This window comes from Sceloporus undulatus, chromosome 4 (genome assembly GCF_019175285.1).
Source record: "Sceloporus undulatus isolate JIND9_A2432 ecotype Alabama chromosome 4, SceUnd_v1.1, whole genome shotgun sequence".
Classification (NCBI taxonomy): domain Eukaryota; kingdom Metazoa; phylum Chordata; class Lepidosauria; order Squamata; family Phrynosomatidae; genus Sceloporus; species Sceloporus undulatus.
In genome coordinates this window covers 178,005,055-178,027,433 of record NC_056525.1, presented here as the reverse complement: position 1 = coordinate 178,027,433, position 22,379 = coordinate 178,005,055, and the positions used below count along the sequence as shown (strand labels likewise).

Below are 22,379 nucleotides of genomic sequence, written 5' to 3'. Positions count from 1 at the left end.
CAAGGTCAGTCCGAGGATGGGAGGTCCAAGGTCGGGATTAGTGGCTCAGAGGTTAAGAAGCTGACTCTGACTATTGCAAGATTAGCCAGTTGGCAGTTTGAGACCCAAGCACCGCATGATGGAGTGAGCTCCCGTCACTAGTCCCAGCTTCTGCCAACCTGTCAATTCGAAAGCATGTAAAAGTAGATAAATAGGTACCACTTCAGTGGGAACGTAACAGCGTTCAGTGCAGTCATGCTGGCCACATGACCCACAGAGTAGTCTTTGATAATGCTGGCTCTTAGGCTTAGTAACATAGATGAACACTGCCTCCTACAGTTGGACATGATTAGACAATCTTGTCAAAGAGGAAATCTTCACCTTTACCTTTTATCAAGATCAGTAGTTAGAACTGGCTATAAAAACCAATAGAAAAATCTTAGATTTTCCATTCTCTCCAAGGTGGTAGAATGGGGGGTGGGGATGGGGACAGAATACCAAACAGCCTTAATGAAGATGGGGGATGGAATCCTGACAACTGGAGGAATAGGCAAGGAAAACTGGGGAAAGGGTATGGAATAGCTGAAACCATAAGGAGAAGCAGTCCACAGCACATGATTTTGTTACAGGGTCCCAGTTATTGTTTAAATATCTGACGTTCATGTTGTAGGTGCTGTTGGTGTTTTAGCCAAATAGCACTGTGCACAAAAAGGAGAGAGATGTTTGGGGAAACATCAAGCTTTGCAGAAGTACCAAAAACATTTAGACTGATAGAAGAATGGAATGGAATAAGGAGCATTCCATGCTGCAGTCTTCTGTTGCAGATTTCTTCTTTATTTCCTGACTGACTGTGATAGCTTCTGTAAGTAAACCACTAACCATCAGATGATTTTGCTTTATTATCATATATTATGTATTCCATAACAGTTTGCATTCTTAAGTTGACCACCAGAGGTTTCATTGAGTGCTTTATCTTCCCACTCCCTTGCAGTAACTGTAACCCTACAGCTTTTATCTTCTATTTATTTCACACTTTGGTTCCCTCATAGATCTTCCAGCTATCATTTATCACCACAAAATTGCCCCCATAAGTACTACCCAGAAGTAGCAATTTAGTGTATGAGCAATGTGAATTTTAAATATGGGAAGACATTCTTATCTTATCCCCACTCCTTTATTTAAAGGCAGGCATTTGAGTTTGTACTGTACCTTCTACCTAACTATATAGAACTGCATACACAAGATTTTTAGTATTTTTCCACTCCCCACTATTGTCACTGAAATATGGGGGGAGATTCTCACTTAGAGAATATTAATCATCACCATCCTATTTGAAGCTTTCATATTAACTTGAGCTGATGCAGTTACCACATGTGAAGCAAGACAATTACAACCCAAGATCCTGTATATAAATTTTAATATTAGATATAGCTAATATTTGCAAACGGAAATTATGGATTATGTGTTTGGCAAAAATGGAAAATGTCTCCACAGTTTGTGCTTAGTTTTTTAAGGTGTTTTTTTCAACTCAGAGATTCTTTCCTGTGGAACTAATTTTCATCATGAGAATGATGTGTCAGCTTGCTGAGTTCTCCCCTTCTGACCAAAGGCAGTGGTGAGTTGGTAGCATTGTGAATAGAATAACAAGCATAAACACTGTTGATGTGTTTGTGGAAGCCTGGATTTGGGGCCTCATCATATGTTAAAGCTGCTGGAATGTCCTCTTCCCACAAGCAGCAGTCTTATTGTGTAGATAGTGTGTGAGACTGGTGCAGAAACCATGACAGCAGCACTATAAAACCTTACTTTTATATGAATGTTCAAAGTGACTGGAATATTGTTGATCACTGGGTTGCATTTTTCCCAGGGTCTTGCAGTGGTACCAAGGGAAAGCAGAAACAAAATCTGCCAGCTCTAAGCAGCCATTTTCTCCAGTGCCTTATTTCCAGCATAGTGTCTGTGCCAGCTGCATTTTCCATCCTCCACCATTGGCTATGCCAGTATAATTAATGCTGGCATAGTACACCAACATAATTCCACCATTATCCAACACAATCACATTTAATTCTTAAATTATTTTAAAAAAACAGGTGAAGGACAGAGTTAGAAGGATTAAATCCATTCAGGAAGATTGGCCATTTGTTGCAGATGGTACCACAGATCAAAGAGATCATAAATGCATGCAGAACCATGCTGTTACGATTAAATAGCATAGTCAAAATTGCTGTTATAGTAGAAAATTTCCTTTTCAAAAGCCAAATGTCTTGCCTATATGTGAGAAACAAAAAAAAGCAGAATTTGACAAAAACAGATCTAGAGCTGTACAGAATTAATTTAAAAATGGATAGAGATCTTAGTTTCACAGCTTTAGTGTTTATTCAGTTAATTGCTTAGATAAATCAAAGTTAGCTTGACTTTTGAAGCAGCAGATTTAAACTTTTTGGTCAGTCTGTCTGTCCAATCCCCCCTGCAACCATTCTAAGTGATCTTGAGAAATATTCCTTTTTTCTTCACACAAGAAGGAATTATTGTTGTTGTGTGCATTCGAGTCATTTCCGACTTAGGGTGACCAAGGAGACCCTACCATGGGATTTTCTTGGCAAGATTTTTTCAGAAGTTTGCCCTTGCCTTCCTCTGAAGCTGATAAAGTGTGACTTGCCCAAAGTCACCCAATAGCTTTCCATGGATGAGCAGAGATCTGAACCCTTGTGTCTCGGTGTCCTAGTCCAACTTCCAAACCACTATAGCCAGGCTTCTATATCCACAGATCCCTTATCCACAGACTCAACCATCCACAGTGCTAGGAAATCCAGGGAATTGTAGTTTATCGCTCTCTGACAGAGAAGGCTAAATGTCTCACAAGACTATAGTTCCCAGAATTCCCTAACATTGAGCCAAGGCAGTCAAAGCAGTCTCCTGCAATGTGTTTTGGACCATTCATAGGTACATCTGTGAGGTAGGTTCTCAGTAAATATTTGTATGAGTACAGAAAAAATATTAAATAATTTAAAGTATCAGATCAAGATCAAAACACTCCAAACAACTCATGTAGATGCCCTTTTTTAAACTACACAAACCTAAGTTGTACTTTCTTACAGCAAGATAGATATGTTTATGAAGTCTAATTATAAAAATGGAAAGAAATGAAATGTCCATCCAGCTCAACTACTCTACTGGATCCTACATCCATCTTCATGTCTCCCGCTTGAGCCCAAAAAAACCATACAGTACAGAGTGCAAAGTATGGCACAACAAAAGCATGCAAGTAAGTAATCTTGCTGCAAAGTGCACCAAACAATTTGAATACGAAAACAGCACAGTTATACATTTTGTCTGGCAAGATAAAATATTCAACACTAAAGCTGTAGGCATCACTTCCCTGTTGTGTTTTACATCAGTGCTACTTAAAGTGTTGGTCTGTGAGCCACTTGCTAACAGTCTCTGGTGAGCTTCCAAGAAAGAAGCAATTGCAAGCAATGGCCACAAATATGGGAGTGGTTCCTGGAGCACTGGAAGGAGAAAGTTGCTATTCCCCACATCAGATAGCTTAAGAGGAACTATTTTACTTTATACTAAGTTAAAAATTTTGTGATAGAAAATTAATTACAGCCTTTTCTTTTCAGTATACTTAAAACAATGGTTGATAGTATTTCAAAATGAGCACACACTGGTATTTTCCCTCTCCTTTGGCTTGAATACTTATATATACAATTGGCCTTCCACATCCATGAATTCTGCATCCATGGATTCAACCATCCATGGCTTGAAAATAGTCAATAATAACAAAATCCAAAACACAAACCTTGATTTTGCCATTTTAAGTAAGGGACACCATTTTACTATGATGTTATGTATAATGGGACTTGGGGATCCAGAGATTTTGGTATCCACAGGGGGTCCTAGAACCAAAGCCCAGAGAATACCAAGGGCCCACTGTACATTTTTTCTTTCACTATACATATGACTTGCCATTCTCGTGCATTTAAAATTTAGAATCTAAATAATGATACGTTTTCACTTGAGCTTATAAATGGCCTAGAAACTAAATTACAAGTACAGTCGCCTCTCCTTTTTCATGGGGGATCCGTTCTGGACCCCTTCGCGAAAATGGAGTTTCGTCTATATTCAATAGCAATAGCAAGTACATTTCTATACCGCTTATCAGTGCACTTAAGCACTCCCTAAGTGGTTTACAAGTGTAAGCTAATTGCCTCCAACAATCTGGGTACTCATTTTAGTGACCTCAGAAGGATGCAAGCCTGAGTCGAGCTTGAGCCCTTCTGCTGGTATTGAACTCGCAACCTTATGGTTGGTGAATGAGTGGCTGCAGTGCAGGCATTTAACCACTGCACCACCAGTGGCTTAAATATAGGTGTGTGCATGTGCCACAAGCACACACCCCATTCATTCTCTCTCCATTCATCCCTTGTGCATAAGAAAGAGACGTGGGTCCAAAGACCTCGAGAATGGAGGGTGGACGGTATTCAATCTTCATCTGGAAATCTTGTGTTAATGTATGATGTGAGCCACTATATGGGAGGAAAGTGGGATATAAATTAATCAATCTGGGGTACCAATAATGAAATATCCAGTATTTTAAATAAACAGGCATTGAGATGAATATGGAAAATGCTGCAGGTGGCTGAAACATTTCTTCCTGTTATGAATAGTATATTCCTTGCACTAAATATTCTATCCAATATGATTTACAAAAATAAAGGTGGGAAGTAAAATTAATTCTCTTGACTAATAACTGGGATGGGAATCCACTTCCAACCTATAGCCTGAAAGCAACACAGCTCCTGTCTTTTAGGAGCCAGAGAAGACTTAAGAATCTAAGGAAAGTCTAGAAGATCTTTTGTGTTCTGTCTTATCCTGCCAAAAACACCCACACAGAGAGAAAACAGACTCGGGTTAACTATATTTAAAAGGACAAGACAAATCACTAATTTTAATAGATAGTTGATCAATATAATATGCTGAATGTACCCTAAAGTTGGCCACTGTATAAGGAAAAATCCACTACTACCAGTTAATGTACATCACAAAATCTGTATGCCATAAGCCAAGTTCCACTTATAATATATGTCTAATGATCTTGCCAACAGCATTCCAGAAACATTGCCTTCTAATGTATGTTAACATTCTTTCCCCCTAATTATAAAATACAGATTCCATACTCTCATATGCATAGGCACACACAAGTCTATTTCTTGTAGTTAAGGGGAAACGCAATATAATGCAGTTAAGTACTCTGGTTTCTCTTCAGATCGTATAAATCTTTCGCCTTATAATGCAGTTAAGTATGTGTTCACAAATAATACTCAGAGGATGCTCTTTATTTTAACCTTACGGTCCTGTCTCACCACATACTCATAGTCATCGGCATCAAAAGATGCATCCAAATAGTGGGGTGTAGATATGTCTTGCAGTAGGGATATAGATACAAGTGCCATATTTGTATCAAATGCACACATGGTATCTTGCTTCCACAAGGAAATTGTGAGTACTTAACATAGAGGAAATGTATGCACAATAACCATTTTCTTCTTTTAAATCAACAGTTTAAAATTATCTTGAAATGTTGACAGCTGAAATTGTAAATTAAAAAACAATATAGGGATTTTTTTTCAGTGTGTGGCTACATTATGAGACTCTCAGGATAGAAATTACTGTCTTGAAAAACTTGCATGAAACAGAACACATTGTTTCATAACACAGCTTCTTGTGTAGTAGTGATTTAGAGATTTAGAGACACAAATGGGAAGCACAGAGAAAAATAAATGTGAAGAGTACTCTAAGATGTCACAGAAGAGTTCAAATAGAGAATCTAGTCATCTACAGTGATCAGTGAGTGACACTTATTGGGGAAAGGGTTACCAGATAGGGCCTCAAAGCACATGAATTAGCCCCCTCATGTTCTGAATACACATGCCTATCACAGATTTTGTGACCTTGGCCAATAGCACATATTATGTGTGCGTACACACCCACACCAGAGAAAGGGTTGAGGGAACTGCAGTGTACAGGGAACATATTCCCTGAAAAATAGACTTTAGAGATGTTGGATGTTTCCCCTTCATGGTCCCATTGGATTTGTGAGAAGTTAGGCAGCACTTCTTCCTGGAACCGTGCAAAGACAAGGAGGACAAACTAACCACAGTCCTTTATGCCATAACAAAGACCTTGAGAAAAAGACTGAGCTAATGAGATTCTCTGGCCAAAATCCTGGATCTATAAGAGTGATTTCAGGTAAGAGGAGAAAAGCTTAGCCTATTCAATGATTTTCAACAGGAGAGGAGCAAAGCTAAGCCAGTGATTTTTCAGGTAGAGGCCTCAAGGAAGAAGAAACAAGTAGCTCAAACTCTTGGTTCAAGTACATCCCCACCCCCAGAATAAACTACTGTACCTTTGAATTTGGCATCCGTTTAAGAGCACCTCAGGTAGGAAAATGACCATGATATCAGCAAAGAAATGGTGTCCATCTGGACTTCCTGAGAGGCTTTACAGAATACTTGGTATAAAAAAAGTGTAGTAATATCTTAGACAAGCATCTGCTTAAGAAAGATATAAAGGAAGCATTAAGCTGATCAACCTTACTCCAAAGGTGACATTTCCTGTGAGTGGCACTTAATGCATAGGAGCCCTGGTGGCACAGTGATTGAATGTCAGTACTGCAGCCAAAACAATGTGAGTCCAATCCTGCAGGGGTCCAGGTTGACTCAGCTTTCCATTCTCTGTAGGTCAGTAAAATGAGTACCCAGCTGTTGGGGGCAATTGGCTAACACATTTTAAACCACTTAGTGAGTTCTTAGCACTATAAAGTGGTGTAGAAATGTGAGTGCAATTGCTGTTGCTATTACCAACTGCAGGACCACATGATGGGAGAAGCAGAACCTGCCTGGATGGTATTCAGTTGTGTCCCAACAGTTTAATCAAAGACATAGCCTTGTTAGTCTGAAAAATCAGTATGCAAAGGGATCTTGCAGCACCTTTCAGATTAAGTGAATGATATAAATTGGTAGCATGAACTTTTGTAGACTTGGGCCTACTTCCTCAGACGCATGTGGTGGAGTAGAAAGCCCAGGGACAGACCTATATAGCAGTCTGTGTGTGAAAATGCCCATAGGAATGCAAAACTTTGTGGGTGAGGAGATGTGGTGATAAGTTCAGTTTTAATGATGATATCTGGGGGACAAGGATGTTGCCTAAAGCCAAGGTTCATAGATAACCATATGGATGAATACAGGGATGTAGTGTGGGAACCATAAAGATGTGATAAACTGGTCAAGGGAGCCTCCAGGTGGCAGGGGGGATTAGGTAGTGTTATAATGTGTGTAGTGTGCTAGGAAACCATTATCTCTGTTCAACCCATTGCTGATGGACTGCAGTTTGTTGATATACTCTAAGTTCTGTTGTTTCTGTTTCCAGTCTTCCTTTGTAGTCTTTTTGTTCAAGGATCTCTGTTTTGAGATCTAAGGTGGAATTCCCTGGAAGATTAAAGTGTTCTATAACTAGTTTTTGTATATTCCCATTCCTAATGTCTGATTTATGTCCATTTATCTTCTGGCTCATGGACTGGCCTGTTTGCCCAGTGTAGAGTGCTGAAGGGCTTTGCTGATGTACTATGTATAAATCACATTGGAGGATGATCAAGTGAAAGTCTCTCTCTAATATTGTGGGTGATGTCTTTGGGTCCTGTGATGACTTTTCATGAATAGATGTGTGGGCATAGTTGGCATCTAGGTTTGTGGCAAGGCTTTATTCCCATGTCCACATTTGTGTTTAATAGTTTACTCAGTAATCTTGCCACATCTAGTGTTAGCATCAATGGTTTTCAGTACAGATACTAACTATAGGATTGCACTAGAAGCTTTTCTAGCTAACTCTCCTGTGTCCTTGGCCAGACGATACAAAGTTGTTTCATTTTAGATTTAGAACATACACATGAACATCTTGGCAGGGATGCAATAAAGATCCTAACACTAGGAAATTCCATTACTTACAAAAAAGCAATTTCTATGTCATTTTGTCATAACATTATTAATTCTCACCACAAAACAAGATATCACAAGAAATAATCTAAGCACAAATCTTGGATAGTAGTGTGGTAGCATCACAAGTCTAAGATGTAAAAACTATACATGTTTAAACTTCTTCAAAATGTCTTTAATGGCATAAACTAAAGATACCTGTGATAACCTCATCACCAGATCTGTTTCAGATTTTCTCACATCTCCCAGCAGGAGGAAAATTTCCAGTATATTTTTAACAGCTGGCTCATTGTACCATATAGTACCACTTCATGTTGTGCATCCTGAATTACAAGAAATAAAAATATATGCTTGCTTTATAAATTAAAAAGAGAAACTATACTTTTCATTTATTTCCAACTCCAGTGACAAAACTCGTTCCAAAGATGTGTGATCACATTCTTGTCAAACTTTGTGTTTCAATGTGGAAAAGTACCACTGAGTCTACAGAGATGATTTCCACAGTGCAACTCGCCAGAGGCTACAGCATGTCACTATATTATGAAAGTTTGGTGGCAAAAAGGTGCAATTTTCAGTGAAAATAAAGCACGTGTGGAGAATGTACCTTGTTTTAAAAGTAGACTTCTACCTTGGGAAGACTTATGAGAGCATGATTCTGTTTCAGTTCAAGGCAAGCGCTTCTAACCTGATTTGCTTGGAAAACTTTAGTCACTGAAATTTGATAACACAGCAGCAAATTTGGCAGTAAGAAGATCATATGACTGCAAAATGGTAGAAGGAGCCACATGTGGTCTTGCACATCATATTTTGCCCAATCCTGCTTCAGAAGAATAAAAAGCACAAGCTGTTGTGCTTTGTACCAAGTCAAGTGCATTTGTTAAAAGTCTTCTGTAGAGTCACTGGTTGCTTCCAGATCATTTACTCCTAGTATTGCTAAACTACTGGTCTTCCAAAAGAAAGTGGTTCTGTCAAAACACAGCAAAATTTAAACATGCATTTTAAAAAATCTTCAGAAAACCTGAAAATATTTAATTTTTAAAAATTAACCATGAATACTTGTATTAGAAATCTGATATTTTAAACTTTAAATCTGAAATGCATGAAAGTAAAGAAGACATTCCTGCTTGAAAGAAAATTCTAACCATGGGACTATCACTCTGTCAACCCACTTCATGTCTTCCATGGATATCTGATATAGACTAACTTACCAAGTGGTTGAGAAACCTTACTACTTTGACAGCAGCACTCATCAGACCATGGTGAGGGAGGGAATCTCACTACATTTTTATCAACTCAAATGACCAAAAAAATCCATGGTGATAAAGTGATAATTGTTTATCTCTATTAGATCCTCATTAGTCTTTGCTTATGGCAGTTCCTTTCTGCATCATAAAAACCAAAAGGGTGATTGAGTCATGCATGTACACTAACTGATTTCTGTTCATTTTATTATTGTAAACGTGTTGACTGATAACTGAATGGCTAAATTGACGCTGTTGAGAAAACTGCACTTTAAATACAGAGAAGGGCTGACAGCTTTTAAACACTGATTTTGTGTCTTTAAGTGTTAAATAATAACAGTGTTTTGTGGCATGCTCAAATTTAACAAGTGATGCTTCTTCCAATATTTTATCCCCTATCAAGAATCACTTGTATGTACAGTGGACCCTTGTTATATGCTGGGGTTTGGTTCCAAGATCCCCCATGTATAACAAAATCCATGTATGCTCAAGTCCCATTAAATCAAGGTTTGATGTTTTAAATTTAAATTTATTTTTTGGAACATTTTCAAACCGTGTATGCTTGAATCCGTGTATAAAAAATACGTGTATAAGAAGAGCCGACTGTATAATCAGTTTAGAAGAAGATTACATATTAGAGAAACCAAGGCCTGTTACAGAGTCAAAAGACAATACAGAAAAAAAATAAGGAAGGCCCATGCATATGCGTGTACTCAATGGTTTTATATTAATAGCAAAACACAGTGTCCTAATTTATTCCATTCAAACCCTTTCCAAAAGGCCATGTTTCAACAGCAGTGAAAGTATTGCTGTAATTGGAATCAGAGGCTAATTAATAATTTGTGTAACAAGTGAGAAGAGGTCACTGATGTGTTTCTGCAAAATGTCAGTGGGGTAAAGGTTTTAAAAATGCTTCAGACAAGCATTTATGGTCAAAATACCTTGTTGCTGTAAATGGCAGAGGTACTTTACTCTAACAGCTACAGTGGGGCATTAGTTGTCAGCATGTTTTCTTCTCCAGGGACCCTGAAACAGGAAGGTTACAGAGCAACTGATGAGTTTGGAAACAAATCTTCTGGTTCAAGAAATAACCAAGCCCTTTCAAAAACAGAAGCTGATTATTCACACTTCACATATGATTTACAAGGTTTCTTTACTAAGGGGGCATGGCCTCTGTATAGTGAGCATTCCTCTGTTTGGAGCTACATAACTTTCTGATAAATTGTCTGCCACCCCCTGTTTTGAAATGACATCACATACATGAAAATGTACAAGACTTCTATACATGTGTGTGCACACATATGCACACACACAAACACATACAATCTCATTAAAAAGACCATTTTATAAAAATCACTGTGAGTGACAGGTTTTTGTTTCCAAGCATTTATTTTCATGCTGCAAAAGACAAGCTGTTGCTCATAAAGCATATATTGTTCTGCTACCCATATTAAAATCACTGTGTGTTAGTTCAAAACATCTCAGACACACTTCATGCTTGCCAAGAATTCTGTTCCCTTCACCCCCATCAAATGGTGTCATTTTTTAAAATCCTCTTACAATTGGAAAAATAATCTGTGCTTTCAATTCCTTCAAAAGAAAATAAGCCAAGCACCTTCCTTTGAACAGATGTTATTGAGAGATATGCTATGCCATAATGTAAGGCCTAATTCATGATCTAAAACTGAGATGAATTCAGAGGAATTTTGTACCAAAGGCATATGTCCAGTAAGCCACCAAGGCTTGGCAAATCTAAACCTAAAATAGTCTCAGAAGGTCTCAGTTGTTCTTGGAAACAATTTATCTTTTTTTCTTGACACCCATAAATCCAATCTGGACTAGTAGATGTCTCAATCAGATGTCTAAAGACAGAAAGATCTAGATCAACCCATCCAATCAAATGCTTGAGAAAGACATTAGGCCTGATTTTCCATGCACTTGGTCATGGCAGCACACATGCTCTCCCAGGCCTAAAACTGACTTCATTATCAATGAATACAGTGAGTAATGTAGGAGCAGAAAAAGAAGTAGAAGCCCTATATTGCTGTTTCTCAGTTTTAAAAAATCTTAACTGATTGCATGAATTTCAGCTTATTAACAGATCGATTACTGAGGCTGTGTAACATACTTGGGAATATGTGCCATTGATCTTATGAAGGCTTACAAACATGTCTGAAATTGTACTGAATAATTGGATTAACTGGCAAATGAGTCAATCATGGGTCTGAAGCAAAAATAATCATTTAATGTTTCAGTGCTAAATATTGTGAGACAACAGATAAGTTTAAGAAGATGCATTCGTTCTTGTGGGGAGCTGTTAAGTTTTAAGAATGGACGGTTAACTAAAGTGACTCCGAGTGAGAATGAAGTAGAAAGACAAGCTGATTTTGTAGCAAAAACTATTACAGTGGGGCCTTGGGGCTTTTCTAGAAAATTTTAATATTATGTAATTACGAAGGTGCATTACAATTAATGGGCTAAACAGTAATCTTGTTTTGTTTTTGTTTTTCTAGTAGAATAGTTTAATCCCATTGAGGTCAGTGGGGCTTACTCCAGTCCCAAATAACAGTGTAGAAGAAGGAGGAAAAGACTGTGGACTTAAATCATATTCCAGTTTGGCCTGTAGGATGTTTCCACCACATGTGGATAACATGACAAGAGCTGTGCTTTTTAAGAACAGGATTGTGTATTTACATGCTTCAAAACAGTCAAATGCTATTGAGTTGCCATCTAATTTGAACATGAGAGAATGTTGAGCCTATAATAAGAAGAAATTTCCATTTTTCATGTTCTAAACATACATCTTCTAGGTCTTTTCGCAATCTTGTCATGTAATTTGGTGTCACATTCTGATTCCAACAAAAGGCAATAATTTTGTTTTATTTTTTGGAGACAATCTTAGCATCAGATTTTCCTAGGGAGGGAAAAAATTCTTTCTCTTTCTGTATATCTGTGGTAATCTAGGTGAGTAAATAAACACGTATTATGAAACAGCTAGAATTCTTAAGGAACGTCTTTTCCTAAATTTCATTAGATTTAACAGATTTAAGTGTACATTTTCAAAATTTGCCCAGGTGAAACTTCAGCATCATTGATCTGTTCAGGACCCATGAAATGGCCTTAGATTTGCAAAAGCTCTTACCTTCATGAAGCCTCTATAATAATAATTATAACACACACACACTATAGAGAGATGGTTTAGGAGGTTGCATGTACCATAGTGCTCTCATAAAGAGCCCATGGGGACTTCCATCTTGTTCCTAAACTGCAAAGTTTTTACACACAGTGCACAGAGGAGAAAATACAGTAACAGCAATTATAACAACAAAACAACAGTAATAATAAAAATAACCAGGCAAAGCTCTCAGATTTAGAATTTGGCCATTTTTTTCCCCAGCAGTGCTAGATACCATCGCTAACTTCACCGAGATTTGTTAAAGTTTCCCATGTAGATGAATAGTTTTTCTTCCAGATGATGTGTCATTGCCTGTATTGTATTACATTGTGCTGCATGGAGAAGCTTAAGTACTCTGACAAGCTAGTCTTCTTCTATAAGAGAAATAGGAGACTGTAGGAAGATAGAAACAGTCAAGCAGAGCTTCTGAAATGGAAATATATGTTTAAGTAGGTCAGAGGTTGGAAGAGAGGCTTGTTTTACCTTAATAAAAATGCTAAGTCTGACACTCTTGCTTTGTGATTATTATTGTTTTTTAGACTGGCCTTTTGTGTCTCAACCATCCAAGACTCTACCATTTCTTTGATTAGGCTGGGCACCCCCATGAACGTAACAAATGTATCAGGAAATGGCACTGCTCCCTGGGAATCCAGAGCCCGAATTCACCTCATATTCTTACAACAACTTGGAGACACTTTGCGAAGTGCAGACAAAGAAAGGCTTCTTCTACAAAAAAGCCAAGCTTCTGCACCCTGGGGAAGACTTGTATTGTTTTGCCTGCCGGGAGGACCGAACCCGGTATGTAATCATCAATGTAGGTGGCATCAGATACAGGATTCCCTGGACTACATTAGAGAATTGCCCCTTGACCAGGCTTGGAAAGTTAAAATCATGCAACAACTATGATGAGATAATGGATATCTGTGATGATTATGATGTCAACTGCAATGAGTTCTTTTTTGACCGCAACCCTTGTGCCTTCAGGACCATAATGACATTTTTGACAGCGGGGAAGCTGAGGCTTCTCAGGGAAATGTGTGCCCTCTCCTTCCAAGATGAGCTGGTTTACTGGGGGATAGAAGAGGAACATCTGGAGTGGTGTTGTAAAAAGCGACTGCGGCAGAAAGAGGAAGAGATGGTTGAAGCGGCTTTGTTTGAAGAAGAAATGATAGCTAATGAAGCGCCACAGTGTGCCTTCGAGGAGACCAGCCGTTTGCGTTTGTGCATGAGGAGGCTCAGGGATATGGTGGAGAATCCTCACTCTGGGATCCCTGGAAAGCTCTTCGCTTGCATATCGGTTTCTTTTGTTGTCATCACTGCAGTTAGCCTCTGTATTAGCACCATGCCAGACCTCAGAGAAGAAGAAGATCGGGTAAGTGCATAATGAACAAAAGATTTACATGGACTGCATCTGCACTACAGAAATAACCCAAGTTGACAACAGTTTCACTGCCATGGATCCATGCTATGGGATTCTGGGTTTTGTAGTTTGTTGGGTCACTAAAGCTCTCTGACAGAGAAGGCTAAATGTTTCACTTCAAATCCCAGTATTCCATACTGTTGAGCCATGGCAGTTAAAGTGGTATCAACCTAAATTATTTCTGCAGTGCAGATACAGCCATGGTTATACTTCAAATGCAAAGAACCAGTATATACTGTATAGACAAATCTCCTAGGATATTTATTTGCATTCCCTTGTTTTAATGCAGTCTGACAAGGAGAATAACATAAAGTGCTCATGCACGCTGTCCCTCGTCCCAAGCATACATTCTAGTTGTCCCTCATGAGTGCATTGAGTGAAAGTTAGTACTGTACTCTATTGGAAAGATGCTTTACGTAAATTAATTTCAGCCATTGTTGCACAAAGTCCTGCATTCTGACCATTGTCCCATATCTTCTTGTATCAGGAATTTTGGTTGGATTAAAAGGTTTCCTTCTTCTGTCAGAAAAATCTTTCCCTAGTTCGAAAAACCCTTCTACTGGAGGAGCCCTATCATATAAAAAGAAAACACTTTAATCATGCATTTCTTTTCTTTTTTTAATCTTTAGTTCCGTACATACTGGTAACCATCCGTTACTGTTGCAATATCTGTTTTAGAATAGAAGAAGGCTGTTGCTTCTAACTCTTGCATAGCCCTGCTTCTTCATAATGCAATAAAGATGTTTCAGACTTTTCTGTTTACCCATGACATCAATTATTGGTGTGTGTTTTGGTTTGCCCTGAAAGAATTTGATTTTCTCAATTCCACCCTCAACTGCCTCTCATTTTTGATAAATATCTCCTTTTGAAATGAAACGCAGCTCTGCCGGATATCCAAAATAAGTTTCTACCTATGTATAATTATGTTAGTATGTAGGGTTACAGGATTAGGGGTGTAGGAAAGGCTTTGAGGTAACAATGAGCACTTTCATTTTGGAAAACTGAAATGCACTATGGCTAGGTTAGTAACTGGAACTAAAGAACCTTTTTGCTATGACTCCAAGTTCCTTGGTTTTATGTGTAGCACATTTATGAAATGGTTCAAAGTATGCTTACTCAAAATAAATCCTTCTAAATTAAGACTGATTCTCCAACTCTAGATGGCATTTAGGTTTCTCAAATCGAAAAGGATATTTGCTTCAAAAAAGCCTTTAGAAAAGTTTTTTAGAATTAAGTCTCCCAATTCTAGGATTCACAGTTTGGTTGAGAAATACATGGATGCTTTAAATGCATTAAAGGAAGTCCTTGCTGTTATCCTTTGGCAGATCTGTAAATATAATATACAGTCATCCCTCCATATTTGTGGCTTTGATATCTGCAGATTTGATTATTCACGGATTTCATTAATATGTTCTCTCTAGGACTGTCTAGGTCCTCCAGTGCAACTCTGTGGTCAACTTTAACTAAAAGTTGCACTGAAAGACCATTTGTAGCTTCTCCAGTGCCATTCTGTGGTCAGTGTATGTTGGACATTGACCACAGAGTTGCACTGGAGGACCTAGAGATTCCTAGAGAGGTGTCCTCTCAGGTAAAAACAGTGTTTTTGTTATTTGTGGTTTTTCCATATTCACGGGGGTCTTGTTTCCCTAACCCTAGCAAATATGGAGGGACAACTGTACATTTTTCATCCTTTTCAGGGGTGTTATTGGTCACAAGAGTGGAGGCTATGTTTTGTCCGAGTGACTACTGAAGTTTGTGTGTGTTGGGGGGGGGGGACATCACAGGGCTGTGGAAAGTGTGATCCATGAGCAATATATTCCTCCCCTGGGGCCCAGTGAAGCCCCTATGCCCATACTTCCAAATTTTATCTTTATTGTTTATTTTAATGTTGCCAGAGAAGTTGTGCCCTCTAGAACAGTACTGCTCAAAGACATAGTCCCTGGACTAGTGCTGATCTCTGAGTCCCTGACTGCTGATCCTTTCTGAATTTCCAGATACAAATGAAAGAAACACCTGTCGCCAATAACACAAATATGATGCTAGTCCCTTACAGACAGTGTTGCCAATTTTCTGGGAAATTCCCAAGAATCCAGGGAATTTAATTTCTTTCTGGGGATTTTGACTGAATAATAATAATAATAAATATTGGAGAATTCCAGGGATTTTGGATTTTGGTAAAACATTCTGGGGAATATCTTCGAGGCTTGTTGGCAACACTGCTTACAGAGTGGAAGGAAATAATTACTGGTCCTCCATATCAGATAGCCTGAGAAGCACTGCTTTGGAAGGCCAGGGGAGTGATTTGAGTATGTTTTAGGCCCAAAGGAGCTTTTTGTTGTGGTGGTGGTTTTTTAAAAAACAAAAAACTGGATGAGAGACATGCAAGTCATCCCCTTAGGTATGACCCCTAAACTTCTGGAGGTTGCCCACTCCGCATGCGCATCTCAGCAGATGCATATGATTCTCTGTGTTGCATACTCTCCTGGGAAATCATGGGACTCATTTTTTCACATAATTTACTGATTTCTGAACAGCCTGCCAGTGGTGATCAAGCTATATTCCCATCTTCTGCACTCACATCCTCTGGCTGACATTTACTCCAGGCAGCCAGAACTAGGTTGGCAACTGTCAGCCAGAGAACTTTTTCTTTAGCTGCCCCCTAGACTGTGGAATGACCTGCTGGAAGAGATCCGACAGCTGAATATGCTGTCTGAATTTAAAAGAGCATTAAAAACCAATCTTCTTCCCATAGGCTTATCCAGATGATTCTTACATTGTGAATTTTAAATGTGGAGTGTTTTAATATGTGCACATCTTATTTATCCTTTTAGACTGATGCGTATTTTCACTGATGTGTTTTTAACTGATGTTGGTGGTCTGTTAATTGTTGTTCCCCACCTCAGTCCATGGGGAGTGGTGCGGGTAAGAAATAATAATAATAATAATAATAATAATAATAATAATAATAATAGCTGTTGTTGTTGTTGTTGTTGCAAAGTGAGTTCTGTCCCCCTTCTCAGAAGAGTGTGGTAGTAAGGACAGGTGCATGCTTTCTGCTGCAGCTTGTTATCTGCTGTGAAGACAACAGGCAGATTAGCCAATGGGAGCAAAGCCAAGATAAAAGTATTTATATACCGTATCCATTGTGAACACCATCCACTAAAGAGATACTGTATTCAGCCTGACTTGCAAATAAATAAACAAGCAGCTGTCTGAAGTGATTTCAGAAACACATTAGAAATGCTACCAACATTGGGAAAGGTCTTTTAGGTTTGGAACACATTAGATAGTGGGTGTGTGTCTATCAAAGAATAGTTGATGCCAAGCTGGGGATCGGCTGAATTTGAAACCCAGAGGATTGGCATGTAAAGAGAGTTATAGTGCAGGGGACACTTAAGAGAGTCCTGAGTCCACGTCTTGCAGTGAAGAATTGATGAGGTAGTGGCCATCACCTTCACATAGTTGGTGGCAGTGGTGGAATCAAAAAGACCCATTGTGCTGCCATCCGAGAAAGTAGTTGGGTGGGAGAGTCTCACTGTATCATAATTGGTGGCACCACTGGCACACATTAAAAAGGAGCGAAAGGTTTAAAGACATGCTGGCAGTGCCACACTGTCACCATCACACAGGCCTTGTTTTATGAGGGGAGAGAAGCTGGCTCTGGAAGTCAAAGCTCGCAAAGCTGTTGGATTCGTGCAAGCATACCTGCTGTAGCATCCACAATCCCTCAGGAATTTGTAAGCTAAGCATGATAGTGTAGGACTAACCTTAGTCTCCTGTGACCACCATAGTATTTTCATGATTTTCACTGTGATTTTGTTTGTTTACAGTAGTGTTGTAATTCTCATTGTACCCTTTTTAATGAGTATTTACATGGCTGGCTTTAGTCAGTAGTAGTGGTGGTAGCAATAGCTGTAGTCAGACACATGGAATCAAGCATCATCATCATCATCATCATTTACATGAATAATGACAACTGCAGATGAATTGACTTGATGGAACCTAAGGCTAGGACTGACTTCTCTAAAATATTTCACATCTGGGAGTTTTAAAGCTCACAGCTCATGTGTAACAAGAAGACTCTGTATACAGTACATTCTCCAGACCAGCAATCACTTGACAAAACAGGCGAATCATCACTATCAACAACACTTTATTCAAACTCCACTGTGCAGTTTCATACAAATTTGTCTTATTGGTGGAATTCCCAGTTTGTGACTTCTTCTTTCTATGCTTTGCATGGAGAGTGTTTGTTTGTTTGTTTGTTTGTTTGTTTGTAGGTATGTGGGTATTTGTCCTCTCTGAGGGGTATTTTAAGGAGCTAGATAATACAAGAATCAAATCAATGATAGAAAATACATATACAAACTTCAACAGACAATTTTCCCTGCATTTTAAAGAGTTCTTACAAACTTTAAATTCAGCTAGTGTTTATACAATAGCCATTGTACAGACAGAATGTAATTCCTCTCTAATTATTCACTATTAAATTGTTATATCTTACACCTTTAAAATATTTGATAGTTTTTTTTATTTAAGTGAAGGGCTTGTTTTTAAGCTTAAACATTTCCTGTGAAGATGCTAAAACATCTTCTGTAAAAAACAGTGGGTCTTAAACATGCTTGACTGTGGCTGAATAAGGTCGAGTGTATTAATTGCATCCATGATTTTGGCAAGCAACAGAGTCATATTTTAACAGAGATTATATCAAGTTTGTTTGCAAAGCAGTGGCTCTCATTCATTGCTGATAACTGTGAGTGAAAAATCACACCAAGAAAAACACTTCTGATAGCCATAAAGCAACCAACAACATCCTTGTTTCTAGGGAACTGATAAACAGAAATATAATACTGCAGAATAGTTATCTATTATGCAGTTAGATTACTAAAAAGGAAAAATGCACATGTGAAATTATGTTGAAATTAATTACAAATGAAGATGAGACTGTTCCAAAAGGTACATAAAGTTATAAAGGGAGCAAGATGAAATTAAAATGCAGTGGATAGAATTATACAAACCTATTATCCAGCCATATCAAAATTGCTTCAGCAAAATGATAATAAAAAGCATACATACTTAACTGATGTTTTCTATGAGCCATTGAATGAAAAAGTTCTCAAAATATTATGCGGAGGAAAGCTTTGACTGAATTTGAGCACTGAATCATAAGATGGCTTCTTTCAGTATAAAAAAAATGAATCAACATTTGTTGGTTTTATTCATATAGATCCAGAGAAACACAAATGTACTTATAATTATAATGTAATTATAATCAGTTATATTTAACAATATACACAATGTGTAACTGTAAAGAAATCGTTGACATATAACTGCAGTTTATAGAAGAATATGCCACCCCTCCTTCTGTAACTATGTTTGTAGGAGATTATTGAAAATACGTTTGATCAAGTGTTTTACAGTTAAACATTGTGTTTATATTGGTTATATTGTTAAATATGTTATAACTGGTTATAATTACATTTGTTAACAAGATCGTGACAATTTGCTATAAAAGTAACTTTAAAACATAATAGATGGCTACCTGGTTGATAATTGCATTATGGTTACCATGTTCAGGGTATTCCTGCATTTGTTTGTATCCCCAGAAGCACAAGCAAAAATCCATTTATACAGCAAGCACTTTTCTGACTTCAGCATTTTCTCTTTCCCTGAAAAGCTGCCCCTTTGAGTTAAGGACTCTCTAAAATTGCATGGCAGATCTCACTGAAATCATAAACCACCTGTTGTACAAAAGAGACGGACTTTAGGGTCATGCAAGAAGCTCTTTAAACCCATTTAATTAAAAATATTGTCCCCACCACCACCATTATCATCATCTCCTCTTTTGTAGTATATTAATTGGGTGCTAGATTTGTGTCAGTTTGCTAAGGGGAACATTTAGTTTCTTGATAATTTGTACCAAAACAACCAAGACTGCTGGAACACTTTAACATTAACACATTTAGTAGATCTTAAGTTTTCACATCATATGGATGCAGTGCTACTCATTTTTGAAGTATTGGCATTGGACATATGTTTGGCAATGAATAAACTCCGTTGCAATCCCATCTCACGTGTGCATTTATATGCATGTGAAATACTGCTTAAGATTTAAAAATTTTAATTTTAATCTTATAACATGGGCCATGAAAACTGGGAGGGATGGGAGAGAAGAGTACAAACAGTAAACATGAATGTGAAACTGGGGTGGGGGGAGAAGAAGGAGGGGGTAGTCCCTTGATAGATAAATAAATTAATTAACTTTATTTATGAAAGATAAATAAAATACATTTTTATATTTCTTTCCTCAAGTAAGTGTGTGTGTGTGTGTGTGTGTGTGTGTGTGTGTGTGTACATCTCCAGTTCCCTCCCTCCTTCACAGATGCAGTAAAGGGGAAAAGCGGATTGGATGTAGAGGGGTCATTAGATCAACATACAAACCAAAAGGGCTATTGACTGGGGGAAATGTGTTGTCGTTGTGCTGGTGTCATTTTGAAGTGCTTTGTGTGTGTGGACTTAATGAGATTGCTATGGGATCCCTGCAGACCAGAAAAATTCAAAGGTGAGGCTGATTTTCCCCCCATCATTGTAGAAGGCACCCTAAGATACAGTATTCATTTATTTTTATTTTTTCCCAGGTTTCATTAACATTTCGTGTGTGTAGTAAAGGAATCAGAAGTTTAGAGGAAAAGACTTGAGAAATGAATGTGCTGCTGTAGTCTTGAAGCAGCCAATGCTATCAAAAACAACTACCCAAGGGTAATTTCAGGATAGAACAGGTAATGTGAGGCCTGTGGTGATAAGCCAATATCAAAATGCAATCTCCTTGAAGTAATGTTTTAATGTCACTAGGGATGGCAAGCAAAGTAGAGAAATAGCTAATTCGCCATAGAAATGTTGAATTGCTTATTAATACTTCAAAGCAAAAAAAAAAAAACATTGTTGAGAATATCATGTTATCACGCACTGTTCCCAGGTTATTGCAATCCTGATTCTCCTATTATGGGCAAAATCAGATGGCATGGTTACACCTGGAGCTTTAGGAGGATTGGCTAGTAGAGCCTTTGCAGTACTGTAAAAGGGGGGAGCAAGGCTCATTTACAGCCTAGCAAGAGTCAAGTACCATACATATACAAGGTAATACGGTAATAGGCTTGCCCCTCAAGCTTCTTCCACAGCCCAGCTGTCTCCCGAAGGAACAGCTGTGCTATGGAAAGTCCTGGGTGCAAAAGCTTGCTCCCTCATTCTCCCTGGCCCCTGAGTCTTCCAGAGGCTGGATGACACTGGGATCGGGGGAAGTCCTGGGTGCAAAGGCTTGCTCCCTCATTTTCCCTGGTGCCTGAGTCCACCAGAGGCTGGAGGACACAGGGATCTGGGAAAGGCTGAGGACAAACTCTTGCCTCTCTCCATTTCCCCAGTCTGGTATCCTCCGAAGGGACAGCCAAGCTGCGAAGAAGAAGGAAGAGCAAGCGCTAGCCTCTGAAGCTTCATCGCCATCTTTGCTGTCTCCCAAAGGGACAGTTGGGCTGCAAATGGGAAGGAAGGGTACTGAGACCCAAATTATACCCCCAAGTTATCTAGGGGTCATATCAAAATCCCTGATTTGTGCCCACATACCTGCCCTCGACTTATACATGGTGTCAACTTATACACAAGTATATACAGTAATATTAAAACGATATTAGGGAACCAAAACTGTTGCATACTAAACAGTAGTAACCAAATGAGAAGAGGTCAGTAACTGGTATCAAAAACTCTCTTCTCAAAAACCAGAGTGTCATTAGAAAAGGTTTGTGACATATTTTGTTAACTATTAGTGAGCTTGAAAATCTAATCAGTTTATAGTACAGTACTATTGGATGGGGGACAGTTCCAATACATTAAGATGTCATTATGTTAATAATGGGTAAAATTATTAGACATATCAGGGTGTTTGTAAGCAGTTTGTAGCTTCTTCCCTGCTTCACTTGGGTAAATAATAAGAGCTTGTGTCTGATCAGTCTTCTGTATTAACCATCTTTAAATATCTGAAAAGTTGTTACACAGAAGATGAAGTGAGCTTGGTTTCTGCTGCTGAAGAGAATAGGACCTGAACCAGTGGATTCAAACTGCATAAAAAGAAATTGTGGCTGAATATTAGGAGGAACTTGCTGTTGGTAAGAGTGGTTCTACAGCGGCATATACTGCCACAGAAAAAATAAAAGTTTTAAAACAAAGATTGGATGGACACCCTACAGAGATGTTCTGGCTTTGGATTGTTGCACTGACTAAATAACCCTTAGGATTCCTTCCAACTCCATGTGGAACTACTACATTAAAATATATACACCAGTATATGAACAGGTAAGTGTGTTTAATTGAATATCTGATCTACACAATAGTCACAGAATTATAACATTGTAGAATTTATGATTCATCATAGTCATAGAATTTATGATTCTATGACTATTCTATACAGCAGGTATCCAAATAAACACAGTTATTTTTAGCTTTATATTTTAATGTAATAGTTGCATGTGGCTTTAAAAATTGGTCATAATTGACTGTTATTCTTACAAACAGTTGTTCAC

The 22,379-nt window shown here is 38.3% G+C and overlaps 1 protein-coding gene across 1 annotated transcript in view; it reads left to right on the top strand.

The window, feature by feature from the left end:
- KCNG2 (potassium voltage-gated channel modifier subfamily G member 2) overlaps positions 1-22,379 on the top strand; it is a 93,573-nt gene that overhangs the window by 51,233 nt on the left and 19,961 nt on the right. The window contains exon 2 of the mRNA XM_042461429.1: positions 12,927-13,761. Coding sequence (XP_042317363.1) covers positions 13,006-13,761 — 756 coding nt within the window. The 5' untranslated portion in view covers positions 12,927-13,005. The remainder of the gene's footprint in view (positions 1-12,926; positions 13,762-22,379) is intronic.